This window comes from Thamnophis sirtalis, unplaced genomic scaffold (assembly GCF_051295495.1).
Source record: "Thamnophis sirtalis isolate CommonGarterSnake01/CBP01778 unplaced genomic scaffold, rThaSir2_p1.2 scaffold_8, whole genome shotgun sequence".
NCBI classification, from domain to species: Eukaryota; Metazoa; Chordata; class Lepidosauria; order Squamata; family Natricidae; genus Thamnophis; species Thamnophis sirtalis.
In genome coordinates this window covers 20,190,117-20,209,400 of record NW_028261388.1, presented here as the reverse complement: position 1 = coordinate 20,209,400, position 19,284 = coordinate 20,190,117, and the positions used below count along the sequence as shown (strand labels likewise).

At 38.2% G+C, this 19,284-nt stretch overlaps 1 protein-coding gene across 7 annotated transcripts in view; it reads right to left on the bottom strand.

The window, feature by feature from the left end:
* ZMYM2 (zinc finger MYM-type containing 2) overlaps positions 1–19,284 on the bottom strand; it is a 74,271-nt gene that overhangs the window by 14,584 nt on the left and 40,403 nt on the right. For all 7 annotated transcript variants that reach the window (XM_014056884.2, XM_014056887.2, XM_014056886.2 and 4 more), the window contains 8 exons: positions 13,646–13,762; positions 9,806–9,956; positions 7,089–7,261; positions 4,754–4,919; positions 3,415–3,449; positions 2,696–2,825; positions 2,172–2,287; positions 403–577 (listed from right to left, as the gene is read on the bottom strand). In XM_014056884.2, coding sequence (XP_013912359.2) covers positions 403–577; positions 2,172–2,287; positions 2,696–2,825; positions 3,415–3,449; positions 4,754–4,919; positions 7,089–7,261; positions 9,806–9,956; positions 13,646–13,762 — 1,063 coding nt within the window. The remainder of the gene's footprint in view (positions 1–402; positions 578–2,171; positions 2,288–2,695; positions 2,826–3,414; positions 3,450–4,753; positions 4,920–7,088; positions 7,262–9,805; positions 9,957–13,645; positions 13,763–19,284) is intronic.

Below are 19,284 nucleotides of genomic sequence, written 5' to 3'. Positions count from 1 at the left end.
GCATTCAATTTATTTTCACCCATACCTACTTCTATCCTGTACCATTCTTACTCCATTTAGCAACTTACTTACAACTCTGTATGTATTCATCCTAAACATTCTACAATTTCAGCCTCTTCGCTTTATCACGTCCTTTCTCTAACTCAAACAGAACAATAGTTTGTTTCTTTTTCATACCTAGCTCATATTTTCATTTCCTTGAGTCACTCAAGCTTTAGTCTACTTTCTTTCATGTAGTTCCTTTTCCTGGTATTGCAACTGCAGAAATTGCTATATGCTGTGCTAATTGGTTGATGCAAAAATTATACTGTTTATGTAAGTAAATCAAAGATGGGCAACGTATGACAGAAAAACTAATGACATAAGCCACTGATATTGGCAAAATAAAAATTAAAGACATACTTTGCATCTCTGCAGGTTCTACATGCTCTTTTTCCCCAGAAATATCTTCTGTTACATTCAATGAATCCAAAGTCTCTTCAGGACTGGGGGGAATTTTATTTTTTAGTTCTACTATTGCTTCAAGTATCTTCTCACTGCTATCCAGCGTAGTAGGCAGAAAAATTGGAACCGGGACCTAGAATATAAATCATAATATTGTAACTTTGCTAAGGGCCGTTATCAAGTGAAATACAGAGAAGAACTGGATAAAGCCTTTGTAGCATTTAATGGTATTTTAAAATATCCATGTTATTGTATGTACCCCTGAACCGATGATGGGGTTTTGGTATGAAAAGTACCTTCTGAATCCTAGCCTACTTACAATAGCATAAACATGCATGGGGTCAAACATTAGTTGCGCTTGTAGCAGACTGGCCCTAATCAGTACAATAAATACAATAAATAAGTAGGGAATTATGCTACCTCTGGCAAGATAGCTAGGCTGATTGTTTAGACCACGTCTGTCAAATTTGCGGCCGATGGGCCAGATGCATCATGCACTGGCCACGGCCATGCCCTGTTTAGCAAAGGGGGGGGGGAGTCCTGATACATCACGTGAGGCTGCCATGAAACTGCAAGTTTGACATCCCCTGGCTTAGACTGCATCTTCCCTGAATTTATAAAAATTACAATCAAAGTATTGTGAAAGCATTAATTAACCAAAGCTCCGATTTCATCTGAGTAGCTATAGACAGATCTATTTATGATGTAGAATGAGAAGTAGAAGAGAAATAATGATAATATATTAACAAATTAAATGAATAGAAGAAAAATAGATGTGTGGTGAGTCTATAAAACTAACAGAAAAGGGATTGATATAGTGCATATGAGTACTGATAGTCTAATCTGGTGGAGTGGTTGATGAAAAATGCAGAGAAGTGAAGATGCAGGCTTAACTATGAATTAAACATGTATATATCAGAAAATATGAACGGCTGTCACCTAGCTTGTTTCAGGCATTTATAGCAATAACAATAGCACTTGTATATCGCTCCATAGTACTTCCAGCATTCTCTGAGAGATATACAAATGTCAGCTTATTGGCCCCAACAATCTGGGTCCTCATTTTACCAACCTCAGGCCAATCCCTGATCACCATTTTATCCCTGGGATGATCTTCATAGATCCCTCTTGATCTTGCCTGCTGTTCTATTACTTTTTTTTAAAAACAGATTCCCCTTCTGGGGCCTGGCCCTTTCACTTTTTGTTTGCTCTGTGTTGTATAGTAAACCTGAAGCCAAGATGAATTACACTAGGATAAGTTTACTATATTTTTCACTCCATAAGATGCAATCCCCACCCTCACCCCAAAAGTGAGTGGAAATGTCTGTGCATCTTATGGAGCGAATATTGTCTCAGCGCCGCCCTGAACAGCTGATCACAGTATTCCGGAAGGCTGATCCAACCACCGATCAGTTGCTCAGTGGCAAAAGCTCCAGCATTCCCTGGTGGAGGCAGCAGACATGAGGAGGCAGCAATGGTAGCATTTCCGGTCAGCCAGCCAGCTGATCGGCAGGGCTACGGGAGGCCAGGATCCAGTCGTCGCTCAGCTGACTGGTGGTGGATGCGTCTTATGGTCTGGTGCGTCTTATGGAGCGAAATATATGGTAATTCCAGCATCTCCCAAGCATTTCCTCAAGCAAGGAAGCCAGGAATGCTGGTATGGTGGATTTTGATAGAACCAAGAGAGAGAGAAATGAAATTCAAATGTAGACTGAAACCTAGCTTACTGGAACAGGAACCGTTGTAGGAACAGGAACAGTTTGACTATACATATGCATAGGAGCAGGTACATATACAGGTACAGGAACAGGCACGGGGACATATTCTTTCTTCCAGTCATCATCTACAATAAAAGACAATTGGTAATGTTACTTGCCACCACTGCATACATCTCATAAAGTGACCCAACCAGAGGTGGTATTCAGCCAAATTTTGAATAGTTCGGAAAACCAGCAAATAGGCTGGCTCCACCCCCACTGCCTCCCAGCCAATCTTCTTTTGTTGCCCTGAACAGGAGAGTAGAGCTGGGAAGCATGTTAGTGGGGTGGGAAGAGAATGGAGATTTTGCAGTAACCTTCCCCCAGGAGTAGGGAGGGAATGGGAATTTTGCAGTATCCTTCCCCTGCCACGCCCACCAAGCCTCACCCATCAAGCCGGCAGTAATTTTGTTTTTAAATCCCACCACTGTACCCAACCGTAAATGTATACTCTGACAGAACGCCATACATAAGAACTTCTATTAAATAAATACCTGTCTGACAAGATTTTGTTTGCATGTGGGGTTTACAGAAGGTAGCTTTTGTCATCGTTAGCGGTTTGCAGAGAACTGCTTTGTTCTTCATTTCTTTATTTGGTGTAGGGGAAGGAGGTGGGGCTGATCCCTGCAGATTTTTAAAAAAAAGTAAATTTTAGGAATTGCAAATGATAAATTATATTTCAACTTCTTTTTCAGGAAGGAAGATTCATTTGAGAAAAAGAATCCATGAAGGAGAAAACTTCTCAAAATCCTTAGCTAACTATTTTCAAAAATTAAGTCCCTTAATTTATCGTTTTAAGTGGAGAAAAATGGGTTCTAAACAAATTAGCTACTTAAAATTATTACAAAAGTGATTACTACACAATTTATTCATTAAGATAAATATGTGTCTTGTTATTATTTGCAACTTTGTATTTGTATGTTAGCTCAACAATTTCACATTTATATATTGGTCACTGAGAGCCATATAATATCAAAGTATAAATATACAGTCTTCTCACTGTAACTCATATCAGTTTACAATATTGAAAATACCCATGAAGGAATACAACCTGTCATATCTTGTCATATTTTTTAAATGTACAGGATATGCATCCTAGCAGATAATGAGGAATTCTATGGGTTAAGACAGAAAATAGTATACAATTCCCCTCAGGGTGTGAGGGATTTTGTTATCCTAGCTACAGATTTTGAATACTTCAAGATTCACTTACTGTGTTTTTTGTTCGGGGAGTTTGGCAGCTTTGATCTATAAACAGAAGATAACAACTTTAACATAATTTGTTACTTACAATAATTTGTAGCTGATAAATGCCACAATGTCTTATCCTAGTCATGCTAGGTTTATAGATTACCCAGTAAAAGACTAAACAGTAAGCTGTTGTCAAAACAATTAATTTCATAAGTGTGGGGAAAGTGGCATGCTCACCTTTCTGTAGAAGAAAAAATGGTAAACTATGTAGCCAGATTGTTAATTATACTAGCCAATTTCATCTAATGTGTGATAATCTAGACTTTCAGTAATCCTATCTCCTAGGTTGAAGTAAAGTATGCTCTGTTATCTGATATTAGAAAAGAGAAGACATGACAGCAGTATTCCGATATCTCAGGGGCTGCCACAAAGAAGAGGGAGTCAAGCTATTCTCCAAAGCACCTGAGGGCAGGACAAGAAACAGTGGGTGGAAACTAATCAAGGAGAGAAGCAGCTTAGAACTAAGGAGAAATTTTCCTGACAGTTAGAACAGTTAATCAGGGGAACAGCTTGCCTCCAGAAGTTGTGAATGTTCTAACACTGGAAGTTTTTAAAATGTTGGATAACCATTTGTCTGAAGTGGTGTAGGGTTTCTGGGGTTGGACCTCTAAGATCCCTTCCAACTCTGTTACTCTTATTCTATTCTATTCTATTCTATTCCTGATTTTATAAGCAATGTTTTACAGATTAGAGACAGATCTTGCAGCCTTTCATTAGTGCTAAAAAAAAAAGAAATACTTGCGCAACTTCATTTTGCACAAATCAATCACCTTGAGAGTCTAGGATTGATGGTAAGGTAGCGATCAGGCATCACACAATCAGCAAATGTGCTTCAGGATTGTTCATAGTAGTATTGCAAAGGACATTCAGGATCAAAAACTCAGTTTCATGTTGCAGCTGTTTCACCGTCTCTAACACCATTAATTCTACAGGTATGTTTAGTGCAATCCTTCAGATAATAATATGCCCACCTTAATGTCATTTTACTCTTAACAATTGCAAGTTTGAATATAAATCAAAAGGAAAACATTTGCTATTCAGATACAGCCTCATAAGAACTTATTTCACATGGCTTGGGAAACTATGCCCATGGTTTATCTCCACTGGAGGTTTTTAAGAAGATGTTGGATAACCATTTGTCTGCAGTGGTGTAGGGTTTCCTGCCTAAGCAGGGGGTTGGACTAGAAGACCTCCAAGGTCCCTTCCAACTCTGTTATTCTATTCTAGAAGCTTATTCAACTTGCCATTTTTTGAAATGTTAAAAAAATTAATATACAGAGTTGTTGGTAAAAAGAACATACCATAATGAAAGTTTTCTGGTCCTTTTTGTGTTGCCATATTCGGTTCATTTTGTTGACAGTAGAAACGCAGAAGGCAATGCTGATCACAAAAGTGCTTTATTTCCCCTCTCCACTGTACTTTCTCTTTAAGAGTTCCTTGACTTTTACAGCAGTCGCATCTTGCAGCCTTAAAAAAAAATACTGTTAGCTAAAATGATTTGGAAAAAGAATTAGTGCTACATAAATGCTTTAATGCAATGTTGGTTTATGAAGTTCTCCGTGATTGAGTAATGCCTTGGACTCTCTAAGAAGACAGAAAATCTGAGAAGATTTGAGGCTTCTGGTAGTATATCCTTACCTATGAGAATACTTTCTAATTCTATAATGCATACAAACAAACATAAGCAGCAAAATAAGATTAACAAATTCAAAAGGGACTGATACTCTTCTGAACAAAATTAAGTATACAAGAAAGGCTACTGTGTTTTCATTGATTGACAAGGAAAGCATTGGTAATGCTTGTAGAAAGAAGCCTATATGTTGTTATTGGGCTAAGAGATATCTTGAGGAGCCAAATGGGTGAGAACATTTTCCCTTCTCTAAAACAGTTTACTCTCCAAAGCATGTATCACTCCCATATGTTTGACCTTCTAGAAACTGGTGAAAACATTATTCTTAAGATAACTGAAGTAGCTTTCTCAAGAACAGTGTGACCCGTTGCCATTTAAGAAGCTGAGACATCTTATTCAGAGTGGAAGTGTCTCTGCATTGCTTTCTTCTTGCTACCAACTCAAAGATGGATATCCACTTGAATTGAAAGTGGATGGGCACAGTAAATATGCAGCCATGCCCAGAAAAAGACAGAGGTGCAATATAGGCTTGGAGACCTTTAAAAAAAGCAACATCTGGCACGGAACAGATGGCATGGCAAGCACTAGGACAAATCACTGGATTAAAAAGAATGGAGCAAAGAAATTATTTCATTGCTAATCTCTTCAGAAATGCACAAGGGCAACATTGAGGTCTTTAAATCTAACTCTGATATTGGGATGCTGCTTTACCTTAAAATCTGAGCCCATTTTAATATGAGAAAGTAAGGAAAGGGAAAAGTCAGAGAACACTGTGGAGGATTATCTCCCATTTTTAAAGGGAATAAATGAGTTGCGGCCCATTTCACAACCTTTTTGGTCACAGTTGTTAAGTGAGTCACTGCAATTGGGAATTACACAGTTGCTAAGCAAATCTGGCTCCCCACTCCCAATTGACTTTACTGGAAACCAGCTGGAAAGATTACAAATGGTGATCACATGACCAAGGATACTGCAACTATCATAAATACATGCCAGTTGCCAAGCACCCAAATTTTGATGATGTGACCATGTGCAGGGTGCTGCAATGGTAGTTAAGTATGAAAGCAGGTTATAAATCACATTTTTCAATGCTATTGTAACTTTGAATGGCCACTAAATGAATTTGAGGACTATCTTTAATGGTCTGGCAAAAGTATGCATGAGAGGAGCCTGAGTAAGCTGCATAAAGGTTATCCCATTGCATGTTTCTGCTGAGCTAAGTCTACTTCCACAGCAATAGACATACTGGGAATGACTCCAACCTCAGTCCACTCCTTGTGAAAGTCCCCAACACTTTTGAATGGCCTTTTCCTGACAATTCTCTCCAGGCTGCGGTCATCCCTGCTGCTTGTGCACCTTTTTCTTCCACACTTTTCTTCCCTTCCACATAACTTTCTATTAATGTGCTTTGCTACAGCACTTTGGGAACATCCAACTTCTTTTGCAATTACCTTTTGAGACTTTCCTTCCTTATGGAAAGTGTCAATGATGGTTTTCTGCACAACTTGTCAGGTCAGCAGTCTTGTGATTCCTATTGAACCAGACTGAGAGACCATTTAAAGGCTCAGGAACCCTTTGTAGGTGTTATGGCTTAATTAGCTGATTAGAGTGGGACACTTTGAGCCTAGAATATTGCACCTTTTCACAATATTCTAATTTTCTGAGATTGTGGATTTGGGGTTTTCATGAGCTGTAAGCCATAATCATCACATTATGACAAATCAAGGCTTGAACTACCTTGCTTTGCATGTAATGAGTCTATCTCATATATTAGTTTCACCTTTTAAGTTGCATTACTGAAATAAATGAACTTTTGCATAATATTCTAATTTTTCGAGTTTCACCATATAGATAGATGATAGATAGATAGATAGATAAGATAGATACGGAGGGAGGGAGGGAGGGAGGGAGACACACACACAGACACCAATATTGTGGAAGATCACTAATAATTTAGATATGTAATTTAGCAATCATCATAAGAGGGTTGTAAAATATTGCAATACCTTATAGTACCAATCTTGAAATTTTCTGCAACACTCTTCACTACAGAAATCTCTTACTACTCCATCAAGTTCCTTTGATGCTCCCTTTTTACAGAGTTGAGAACAAAAATTGCAAGTAACACAGCGTAATCCTAACCGCCTTGCAAAATCTTGTTTATAGAGCAGCTTGCAACCTGGAAAAAAGGAAGCAGCTTAGATGATTTGCCAAAATTACGGGCCACTGCAGATCCGTTTCTTAGTTGGAATTTTTACATTTAGTTTCGTAACTATTACAAGGTTCTCTTGCAAATGGTGATACCATTTTGAGAAAGAATTTTAGCCACTCCTCAAGTCAATAATCATCAACCTTTTTTATTTATTATATATGGTTTGCACATTCAACTTTGAGGTCCTTGTTATCTTTAGATTCAATTATAGGCAATGCTTGAATTAGAACCAGTTGCTTAGCGACCATATGAAGCCACAACAGACCTCCCTGAGAGTACTTACTACCTGGATTTTAAATTCAATGGCCATTTGAGGTATCACCTGGTCACACTATTGTGTTTTATGGCATTGGTTTGCTTAATGGCAATGGCATTCACTTAACAACTGCTGCAAAAAATATGATAAAATCAGTAAGTCACAAGCCTGCCCCTTATAGTCATTACTCAAGGACTTCCTGCACTATACGTATATATTCACTTATATCCAGGTTAAAAAAAGGGGGCCATGGATACATTCAGCTATATATTTATTTTAAACCCCTTAGAGCTATTTGGCTCTAAATGAACAAATTATAGCACCATTACTACAAGAAACAAAATATTGTAGTATTTTTCATGTACAAATAGTTCTATTGTTTCCAATGAGGTTGATATCAATTTTTTTTTTACACTGAATCTTCTGGTGGTATAGCAAAAGAGGAAAAACACTCACTCAACGGGAATTGGAAAGGTGTTCAAGATTATTGTTTCATTTTCTAAGCAGTTATAGACTTAAATCAGGATTATCTAAGCAGTATACTGTGCTTCCCCCCAAAATAAGACAGGGTCTTGGCCTTATTTTCAGGGAGATCTTATTATTTTTTAGGTGCAGGAGGTGGCAAGTGTGGTCACCTCAGGGCTACTGCTGTGCTGCAATTTTGGGGGGAAGGGCTTATTTTAGCGCATGCGCTCAAAAGCTTAATTGGGCTTATTATCTGAGGAAGGTCTTATTTTCAGGGAAACAGAATATAATCTACCCTGCTTTGAAATAAGTACTCGAGGAAATCTCATTTCTACTCATTGCAGCATAAAATATATGAGCTATTAAATCACTATATACAGCCCCAAATCCAACAGAAAGCAGAAATAATGGGCAGCAACATGAGGTTGCTGCAAATTATGTACAAAATCTGATGTTTCACAATGCAAACTCTAATTTCTCCTTTGGGCCATACCAACATAACTTTTGCAAAGGGGGTTCACTGATTTCCCATAAATTACGCTTACTTCAGGCAGTTATAATTGTTTATAAATAATAATCCATCTAAACCTATTTTTCCTGTCCCATCATAACCCTGTGCATGTGAGTGTAGGGCATTCTCCAGGATGCTTCTGTTGCCTATAATGGTGACTACATTTATATTTATATTTATTTATTTATTTATTGTTGGCTGACTCAGCCTTCCAGCCTTCCGAGGCCGGTAAAATGAGGACCCAAATTGTTAGGGGCAATATGCTGACTCTGTAAACAGCTTAGAGAGGGCTGTAAAGCACTGTAAAGCAGTATATAAGTCTAAGTGCTATTGCTATACCATCCCAGTCAAATGATTATCCAACCTATTTCTGAAAACCTCTAGTGATGAAGCACCCACAATTCCAGGAGGCTGTTGATTAATTGTTCTCACTGTCAGAAAAGTTACCCTTATTTCTAGATTGGATCACCCATTACTTCTTGTCCTGCCCTCTGGTGTTTTGGAGACTAAGTCAATCCCCTCTTCTCTGTGACAGCGCGTCAAACTCTGGAAGACAGTTATCATGTCCCCCCACCCAATCCTTCTCTTCATTAGCAATAGCACTTAGACTTATATACCGCTACACAATACTTTACAACCCTTTCCTAGGCTAGCTCGCCCAACCATTCATCAAACAATTTGTCTTTGTCGCTCTCCTCTGCACATTATCTAAGATAGGTCTGTCAAACTCCCGCCCTGTGAGCCAGATACGTCATGCGCTGCCCACACCCACTTTAGTGAAGGGGGGGGTCAGGGAGTTCTGATATATCATGTGACGACGCTGTGACGCCATGAGTTTCATACCGCTGATCTAAGATCTCTGCATCTTTTTAGTATTATGGTGACCAGAAATGTACATAGTATTGCAGCTTGGTCCCATTAGTACTTATGAGGAAACAATTGACAAACACTGACTTCAATTTAAAGTAAATGACATTTCATCCCTTACACATGAACTGGACTCCAAACACTTACTTGCTAATCTTGCTGGATCCTTGTGGTTATGGATTAGGTTGAGACAGTCGGAGATAGTTTCTATTTTAAATAATCTGTCTTGTTGTTATTAATTTTTGGTTTTACTTTATACTGAGTTTTCAATTTTATTATCGTATGCTGCCATTGAGGTGCATGATTCACCAATAGAGAAGTGTAATAAATAATTCTGCACAACTCTTTTTGCTTGTTTGTTTACTTATTATACTTCTACATGACTATACTGGCAATCATATATTCAACATACCTTCACTACAGAATGGTCTCTTGATACCAGAAAATTTTACCGTTTCATGCAAAGTCTTCTCCTCTTGACAGTATTCACAGTACGTTACTATACAATGCAGCTTCTTATAGTCATCGGAACAAATTTTACTGCAAAACTGGTACACTTTGTTCTAGTTAAAGAAACAGAAATACCGCAGTAGACAATCTGGTAAGTAACAAGCAGATTTTACATAAATAAATAGCAAAATGGTAGAGAGTAAGGAAGATGACACGGACAAGACAGTTACCACAACCTTGTGGTAAGATTTATATCAGTCCCACTAAGTAGGCCAAAAAGAAATCAGATGCTCCACAGAAAGGCTATGACTATTTTTATCGTTGCAATAACAAGAGAACTTTGCAAGTCTGATTGTACTGTAACCCCTCCCTTTGTGAATTAAGGGGAGGGGGCTGCTTCTGCGTATTTTTTGCTTGTTTTTCTTTTCATTGATTTGATAACGGATCTCACGGATCTGCATCATTACCCTCAATGAAAAAAAAATTCATTTTACCCCCAAAAATGAATTAGTTATTTACCCATAACTATTACATTTTGGCAGGTTATCTGTGAATTCCCACAAATAGACTCTGTACCTATGTTAAATAAGTTCAGAACCTTACGGAGCTTAAGAACTTTGGTGGGAACATACTTCTCTGCCTATAATAAATATTCTTGGTTTGTAGTTTATGTTTATTGTTCAGATTCCTGAGTCTGTCAACCAAGTGCAAAACAAATCAAAATAAAACCGTAGAAGGGCAGAAAGATGGAGAATGGGAAGCAAAGAAATATAATCACCAGTGAATAACCACTATTTCTTCATTACAGTGTCTGCATTTCACAAAAGAAGTGAATCAGAGGTGGGTTGCTCCTGGTTCGGACCGGATCGGGCGAACCAGTAATGGCGGCAGTGAGAGGCTCCGCCCAACCATCTGGACGCTTCTGCGCACGCGTAGAAGTGGTGCGCATGGGCGAGTACACACGAGTGTGCGCACACGCACGAGCGAACCGGTAGTAAAAAAAAAATGGAAACCCACCACTAGAGGGAATAGTAGCAGATGGGAACTTTCAGGCAGCAGTGGATAAAATAATCATTCCATTGAATCTCCTAGAAACTTCCTGCCGTTTTTGGACTTGGCTTGGACTAGGATGATCACATTTTCCCAAATGAAACTATGGTTAAATCTGTCTATATGTTGTGAAATTAAAGAATTTTCATTATATCTTCTAAATGCTAGTTGGTGTTTACAGGCACTGCAGTGTGCTTAATTATATTGATTTTTTTTCCTGGTTGATATCAGTGGCTTCAGAGCCAAAGGTCTGTGCTAGGAACCTATTATTATCTGGGAAATGGGTGAAGAAAAACATCTTTTCCCAAAGGAAATGATGATATTTGTGCAACCTTGTTAATTAAAGGTCCTCAAAGAAAGGATTCTTCCATTATTTATTCACCAAGCCGAATGCTGCCTACACTGACACATAGACTAAACATGTCTACTGTGATGGAATTAAAAGGGGATTCTGAAACAGGAGAGACAACTGATTGTCATCCAGTATAAATTATCAACATGCTATATGGGACTACAGTAGCAGCTGCATTAAGAGTATCGGAGTCCAAAGACAAGCAACCTGGCATATCCAGTAACGCCACTGTCAAGTTATAATCAATCTTGCAAATTACATCTAAGATCTTGGGCACTGTGTCTTTCATGTGGCAAATTAAATGCCTTTAATTCTTGCTCACAATGGATCCCCAGGAAGCAATGGGATCTGCCTCGCAGTGCTTGCAAAATTCTCCTCTCCTTGAGCAACAAGTGATGGTTTTGCCTGGCTGATGAGGGATGTTTACTACTGCAATTATGAACATTAGCAACAACATCTGTTTTATCAACTAACACCAGGATGCAGATGATTCTCAGGTGTACACTGTTACTCTGGATGATACCAGAGCTGCTATTGTAAGCTTGAACTAGTGCCTGGTATCCATCAAGCCTCTAGACGTGACAAAGTAAGCCGAAAACCAATCTCTCCAAAATTGAGATGCTCTTCATCAATAAATATCAAAAATATCATTCCCAGCAGTTATTTTGGATCAAGTTGTGTTTCCTCTGAAGCAGTTGGTGTATGACTTTTTAAAAAAAGACCTATGGTGTAGTAAGCACATCAAGTACTGCCTTGCCAGAATGAAGCTGTCCATCTGACGAAAAAAGCCTTTGAAAGGCCTGTTAGAAAGCTCTCCTCTAAATGAAGAACGGTAAGGAGAGCATCAGTAAGATGACAGACATTCACTGTAGCCCAGTGGTGGGATTCAGCCAGTTCACACCTATTCGGGAGAACCGGTTGGTAACTTTCTAACCAGTTCAGAGAACCAGTTGTTGGAAGAAATCTTTTGTTTTTTCCCACTTTACAGGACTAATCCTGTAAGGAAAGCAGGAAGGAAACATTCTGGTGATGTCCCTAGCCTAATCTTTATTGCCCTGCTTACAGAAACTCTCTCCAGTTAACCCTCATTACATTGTAACAGCTAAGGTGAAGCGCCCATCGACCTGAGTGACCTTGAGTTGGCCACACCCACCCAGTCACATGACCACCGAGCCCCACCACCCAGATGGTCATTAGGGCAGAGAACCGGTTGTTAAATTATTTGAATCCCACCACTGCTGTAGCCCCATACTTTAGAACATTCTATCTCCAGATTTCATAAAGCATCCTCTCCTGATGTTTTAGAAGACCATCATTTTATAAGGTTTAAAAAAAACAAAAAAACTTGACCTTTCCCTATCCATCTTCAGGAGTTTGATTTGGTATTACTGATGTTGTTGATGTGTTTGATTTCTTTCTATTGATGGCTGTGTGATTTTGATGTATTACAACTCCAAAGTCCTCAATTGGATGCAAAATAAATACAAACAAAAAAGAAATACACTACTGCTTTGGTATGAAACAGTAACTGGAAGTTGAATGAAGGGACATATCTAAGGGGAGCATTAAAGGAACAGGTATTTTGCAGTGGTGGAATTCAAATAATTTAACAACTGGTTCTCTGCCCTAATGACCAGCTGGGTAGGCTCAGGGGTCATGTGACTGGATGGGCATGGCCAACTCAATGTCACTCACATCGATGGGCGCTTCACCTTAGCTGTTACAATGTAATAAGGGTTATCCGGAGAGGCAATTTCTGTAAGTAGGGCAATAAAGATTAGGCTAGAAACAACACCAGAATGTTTCTTTCCTGCCTTCCTTACAGGATAACCCCTCTAAAGTGGGGAAAAAACCAAAATGAGGTTTCTTCCAATAACTGGTTCTCTGAACTGCATAGAAAGTTAACAACCAGTTATCCCGAATACGTGCGAACTGGCTGAATCCCACCACTTGTCTTTTGTCTAAATTCTTGAACCTTGGAAGGTTCTTAATCTGCTCTGCATACATGTAGAAACACAATGATGTGAATAATTACAATAAGTATCACAATGAAGTTATAATTATTCAATGTTATTATCGCTGCAAATGAGAACTGACTCCTTTTTATGGCTGGATTATTCCTGATGGATTGGAAAAACCTATAAACCCCTGTAAATTAATAATCCCGCTTGGTTTCTGTGACCTGAGGATCTAATCAGATTAGGGGCACAAATGGCAGCTACAAGAAAGAGAAAAATAGGAAATGGTCAGTGCATTAATTAATGCTAAAAGCATTAATTAAAACAACCATGGATAAAATATGAAATATTAAAGAATGATGTATATTATTTATCAAGATGAACAATTAAAATCAATTAATTTGCTTGCACTTAAAAAAAAATTGCGCTATCATTTACTTACTTCCCATTCCAGTACTTCAGGTTTTGAACAGAAAGTATTTTTACAATAATTGCATTTCAACTGAATATCACTTGGAGCCACAAACTGGCCATTGGTTGAAGAAGGTACATTAAGAGTCTGAAAAAAATGTTTAAGATACATAATTTATTCCAGGACAACAACAATTTGCTATTACTTAAGAATTAGTGCCCAAATTAATGTTCATTAGTTTCTTTGCACATTTAATTTCATTACTCTAAAAAGGATAATCCACTGAACTTCTAAATTATCCTCTATTATTAATGCATCTATGCCAGGGGTGGGTTTCAACCGGTTCGTGGCAGTCCCTGCGAACCGGTTGGTCGGCGAACCCGGAAGTAAGTCACTACCGGGAACGGCAACTGGCCCACCCGCCCACCCTCCTTACCCGGTTTTGACGAGTTCTGCGCTTCCACGCATGCGCAGGACGCATACAGCGCCTGCGTGATCCTCCAGGAGCAGCTGGAGCATCGCACAGACGCTAGTACGCATGCGTGCACCATGCGCGTGCACGCCGCCAGCCCTGTTCCAACAGAACCGGTTGGAACGGGGCGAGAAACCCACCCCTGATCTATGCATATTCCAACTTCAGACCCTATAATGAAGACAACAGGTCACAAAGGAGCCACAAATTCAAATTTTAAACAGTGGGAGTCAGAGGAATGGTAGAGGCAAAGATAAACATGAACAAATATTAATGGAGAAACACTGTGTATAAGAAGAATCTGAGGAGAATAAACGTATTGGTCTGAGACAGCAAAATTAATTAACATAGGGGGAGCTAGAAGAGCAACTGTTGCCAAGAGGATGTGCATTATATATGAAGGAAGATGAGATGGGAATTAGTCTATGGTGAAATATGAAATACAGAGAACAATTCCTCAATATATAAACTATATTTCACCTGATTCTTTCCTTTCAAAACTAAATTCATTCCTCATAATTTTTGGTATCATACAAACATACACATACATTAGCCAACTGCTACCAAAACTATATTTTATTTTATTACTTTAAACATGATGGATCACTGCTCTCATGCCACGGTTTTAAATAAAATAATTTAAAAGAACATAATTAATTCACATACTAATGTTATCGTGTGGGCTTAATCATTCATGTCTAAATACACAGAACTGTATATAGGCAGACAAAAATGCCAAATCCAGTCTAAACATCTGGCTGACTGTGCACTGAATCATAATAATGATAATAAATGACTTGATAGGCTAATAAAAAGGACAGATCCAGTCTAAGCATCTAGCTGACTGCGAAAAAATTAGGTAATAGTAATTTTAGATGCATAGTATGTTTAATATATAAGAAAAAGCTATCCGAAGATATGGGAAATGAACAAATTATGATTCTGTTTAAAAATAAGAAATCAGAAGTTTCAACTAAACTTAACAAACAAAAGCACCACCAAATCCTCTATTGCTCATTTGCCAAAGCTAACTTGGTGTGACTCAGACTCTGATTGCAATCCATTCATTTTTATATGGTCAGCATTTTTAAAATCTTGGGAGAAGTGGGAAGAAAACGGACAAGCAACAGCACAGTAGATAGACTCAACTGGAACAGTGATGGGAGAAGCACGAAAAGATCAAAAGGTCCAGGATGATCTGTCAGAAAATCTATACAATCATTAAGAATTCACACCAATTTGATGGCATGCAATTCGTAATTCATGAGCAGAAATCATCAGCAGAAATATTTTTGCGCTTATGTTTCATGTACAATTTTAATAATCCAATTCCTTATCAGTTAGTTTTGTGTAAAGTGAAAGTGAGTAATGACAAAATGAAAAATAGTAGAAGTATCTTTGGAACCATCAAACTATGTATCTTACACAGGGAATAGTTTTCTTAAGCTTTTCAAAAGTAACAGCATTTGTAATTCACTTCATTCATTCATTCATTCATTCATTCATTCATTCATTCATTCATTCACTTTCCTTGTTTGCTGCCCAAATCAAGATTCTAGGCAGCTGATAATCTCAAATACAAAATGATTTTTAATCTTCAAAACATATTTAAAAATAAAAAGGGAAAAACAGATAAAAAACAAAAGAAATATAAACACCAAGCACCTGAAAATGTTGAATTACGACGCAACTTTTCCTGTACTAGACAAACAAGTAGCTTTTAAGAATTTTTTGAAAGCTTAAAAGAGAGAAAGCTGATTGAATTTTTTTGCATGGTATGAGTTACCAGAGTTTGGGTAACTACGGAAAACACTTTCTGGGGTCCTATTAGATGACAATTTCATAGTGATAGGACCTGGAGGAAACTGACCACCAATGTTCCCTCTAATTTTTTTTCAGTGTGCACGGAAAAGTGTAGTGTTTGAGCGGTATATTTTCATGCCTGAGCACCTGAATTTTTTTCACAGATGTCACCAAGACAACAAGGGCGTCCAAGGGACCCCAATGTGGTGGCGGTGGCCGCTGCTTTGGGAAATGGGGGGCGGAGGCTATGAGTTGTTGGAAAGGGACACACGTAACCCACGCAACCATGCAACTCCGGAGTCACTTGCCAGCCTGCGATGGAATATAGAGAGGGGGGATTTATATAGGACCTGGCAAATGACAGACTCCAAGCGGTAGGTCAGTGAAATAAATTCTCCCTCCTCCCGGGTCAGGGCGGAGCTGTGACATTAAAAATAACTGTGCGGCAGTTGGAAACTTCTGCGCGGCGTTTTCTTGTCACATGCGCGGGCGCGCAGCTGCGCACCTTAGAGGGAACACTGCTGACCACATTTGATCTGATTAGGTGAATACATAAATACAGAAGATATTACCTCAGATAACCAAGTCTGGAACAATATAAAACCATAGAGGTTACAAACAGCATCTAGAAATGCACCCAGGTTGCAAACAATGCTTCAAACAGAGGGGGGACTTCCAAATCTATCAGAGCCATGTCTAAGCTACCAATCTTGTCTAAGCTACTTATTTTTGTCCCAACTGTAGTTTCCTAATGTTAAACTAGTCCAAGTAGGAGGTGACTAGGACAGAAATGGTTTCAATAGTTGCACAATAGCTGTAACTATGCAAGACCTCTCCTGGCCCTAGTGTCCCTTACTTTTCAGGCAGAAGTTGTGAGGTTATAAGAACTCCTAAATTGCAGACTATCATTAAAATATTGAAAGTAACAAATATTGTGCTCATCCATCTTACTTTACCTGTGCATTTTCAATTTGCAATGAGTAATAATCTTTCACTGAAAGGATTGCCTGCCTTTCCACCATATAAAATTAACTATTACAGGCCACTTGTATCAAATGAGACTTACAGGTAGTCCTTGACTTATAACCAACTGTTTAACAATTGTTCAAAGTTACAAACTGGAAAAAAAGTATCTTACAACACCTCCTCACTGTTGTGACCACTGCAACGTCCCTGTAGTCATGGGTTAAAATTTGGGCACTTGGCATGCATTTACAATTGCTACAAAGTCAGATGAATACTATCTGTGACATTCCCAGGGAGTTTCTGGCAAAACCAATGAAGGAAGCCAGATTTGCTTAACTGCAGCAAAAAAAGGTTAAAAAAAAGATAAACATTTATCTTTTATTGAAAGACCACATTGCTTAATGACAAGTGTGGGTTCCACTTATGGTTGTAGGTTGAGGACTATTTGTATTTCTCCATATGTGCATTTGAAACAATATTATCTCATACAAATACTTCATATGCAGTGGTTTGTATCCACAATATCCAGTTTCTATGGTAATCAAAATAGCAACAATTCTGTTACAAAACAAAACTAGAATTATTTCATTTCCAGTATACTACTGGGAACATAAGAAATTAATCTACCATAGGTCTATAGGAATAAGAGTGAAATTTAGGCTAGAAATATAGAAATAAGTGAGGCCCAAAATGACACTTAACCTGTCAAAAAATTAAAAATTAAGAGCACTACTGTTTCATGCCTTATTTTCCTAAGTTTGTCCAAAGAAGGTGCTTATGGTTGAGATAAAACATCATTAGTTGAAAAGAAATTATAGATTACAGGTTTAAGGGCAGTGCAGGTTAAACTATTGTAATTATTTCAAGATACAGTCTGCCAATATAATCCCCCCCCAAAACAGCAAAAATGTAGTGGATCTGTAATTTCACTTAATGAGACTTTCATGTTAAATAGTTTAAGGGTGATTTATGAATATAAGTTCAGGTTAAAGCTGGTTGCAATAAATCTAAATCAAATATGGAGATGAAATAAAGAATCACTTTCATCCTTAACTATTAAAAAGTCTAATAAAATTAGCCAAAACTAAACAGTTTTAATATCTGCTGGTTCTTTTACAAAAGATGCCTGAATCTCTCTAATGCATAATAGAAATTATTTTTTACTAATTTCTACTAATTCATAATAAATGAATTTTCCTTATTTATACAGAGCTAAATTGGCAAAAATACATCAAAATTAAATTTGCTTATATCAGATCTAGACAAAGCTATCATGATTTATATGCTCAAATAAAAGAATGCTTGAATTTATGCTCCTGGAAGTTGTACATAAGCCCACACTGTATAGTTTTCAGTAAAAAGTAGTGTAAATCTTTAAGAAGCTGCAGTTTTATCTATCCTCAAAACACATTCATTTTATCTATTATTGAATTCATACTCTGCCTCCCCCAGCCCCACCCTTCCTTTTGCTCTTCCCCACTTTACAACTGAAGTAATGTATAATAATGCTAGGAGTAATGCAACATGGCAGAATGGTTAAAGTGTTGAATTAGAGGCAGGGACAGCCAAATTCTAAACTTCCAGCAGCATGGAATATCCCTGGGTGACTATAGGCCAACTTATCTACCTTGGTCACTGTGGAGAAAGATAGGAGGAGTGAACACTATAGACCAGGGGTGACAAACTTGATTTCATTGAGGGCTGCATCAGGGTTGTGTTTGACCTGGGGGGGTGGGGTGGATGGGTGTGTCCAGGGTGAGCATGGCTAGCTCGAAATCACTCGTGTAGGGATGACAATGGTGGCCCAAGTGCTCTGCAGCGAAAACGGAGTTTGGGAGGGCCATATAGGGCTCTCCCAAGCTCCGTTTTCGCTGACCAGCTGTTTTTGCTGGTCCTTCACTGTTTCCAGGGCAGTCCCACGGACCACATCTAAGTACTTTGTGGGCTGGATCCGGGGCATGGGCCTTGAGTTTGACACCCCTACCGTAGATATTGCCTTGAGCTGCTGAATAAAAGGCGAGGTGTAAATCTAATACAGAAAGGCTTTCAGAACTCCAGCACATACAATATTACACAGTATAAATACATGGCAATCTTATTGCATATTTGCAGGTGATCATCTTAAAATATCAGCTATTTGACAATCAATGTACAAAACCAATTAAGTGTTCTGTTTAGTATAATGTAATCCCTGAAAGGAATAGGATTTGTCAGTAAGCTAATGTTGCTATTTTAGCACTAGAAGGAATTCAAAAATCAAAGTTTCTTCTTCACTGGCATAAGGAAGGAATTAATTTTTTACTTCTTCCCAAACCAGAAAATCCTCTAGTAATTATAAATTAGCTGGATATACAGTATTCAAGTACTCATAGGATTACCCATGTGCTAATTTTTTTTTAAAGGAAGAGAATGAAAATGTCAAACATTA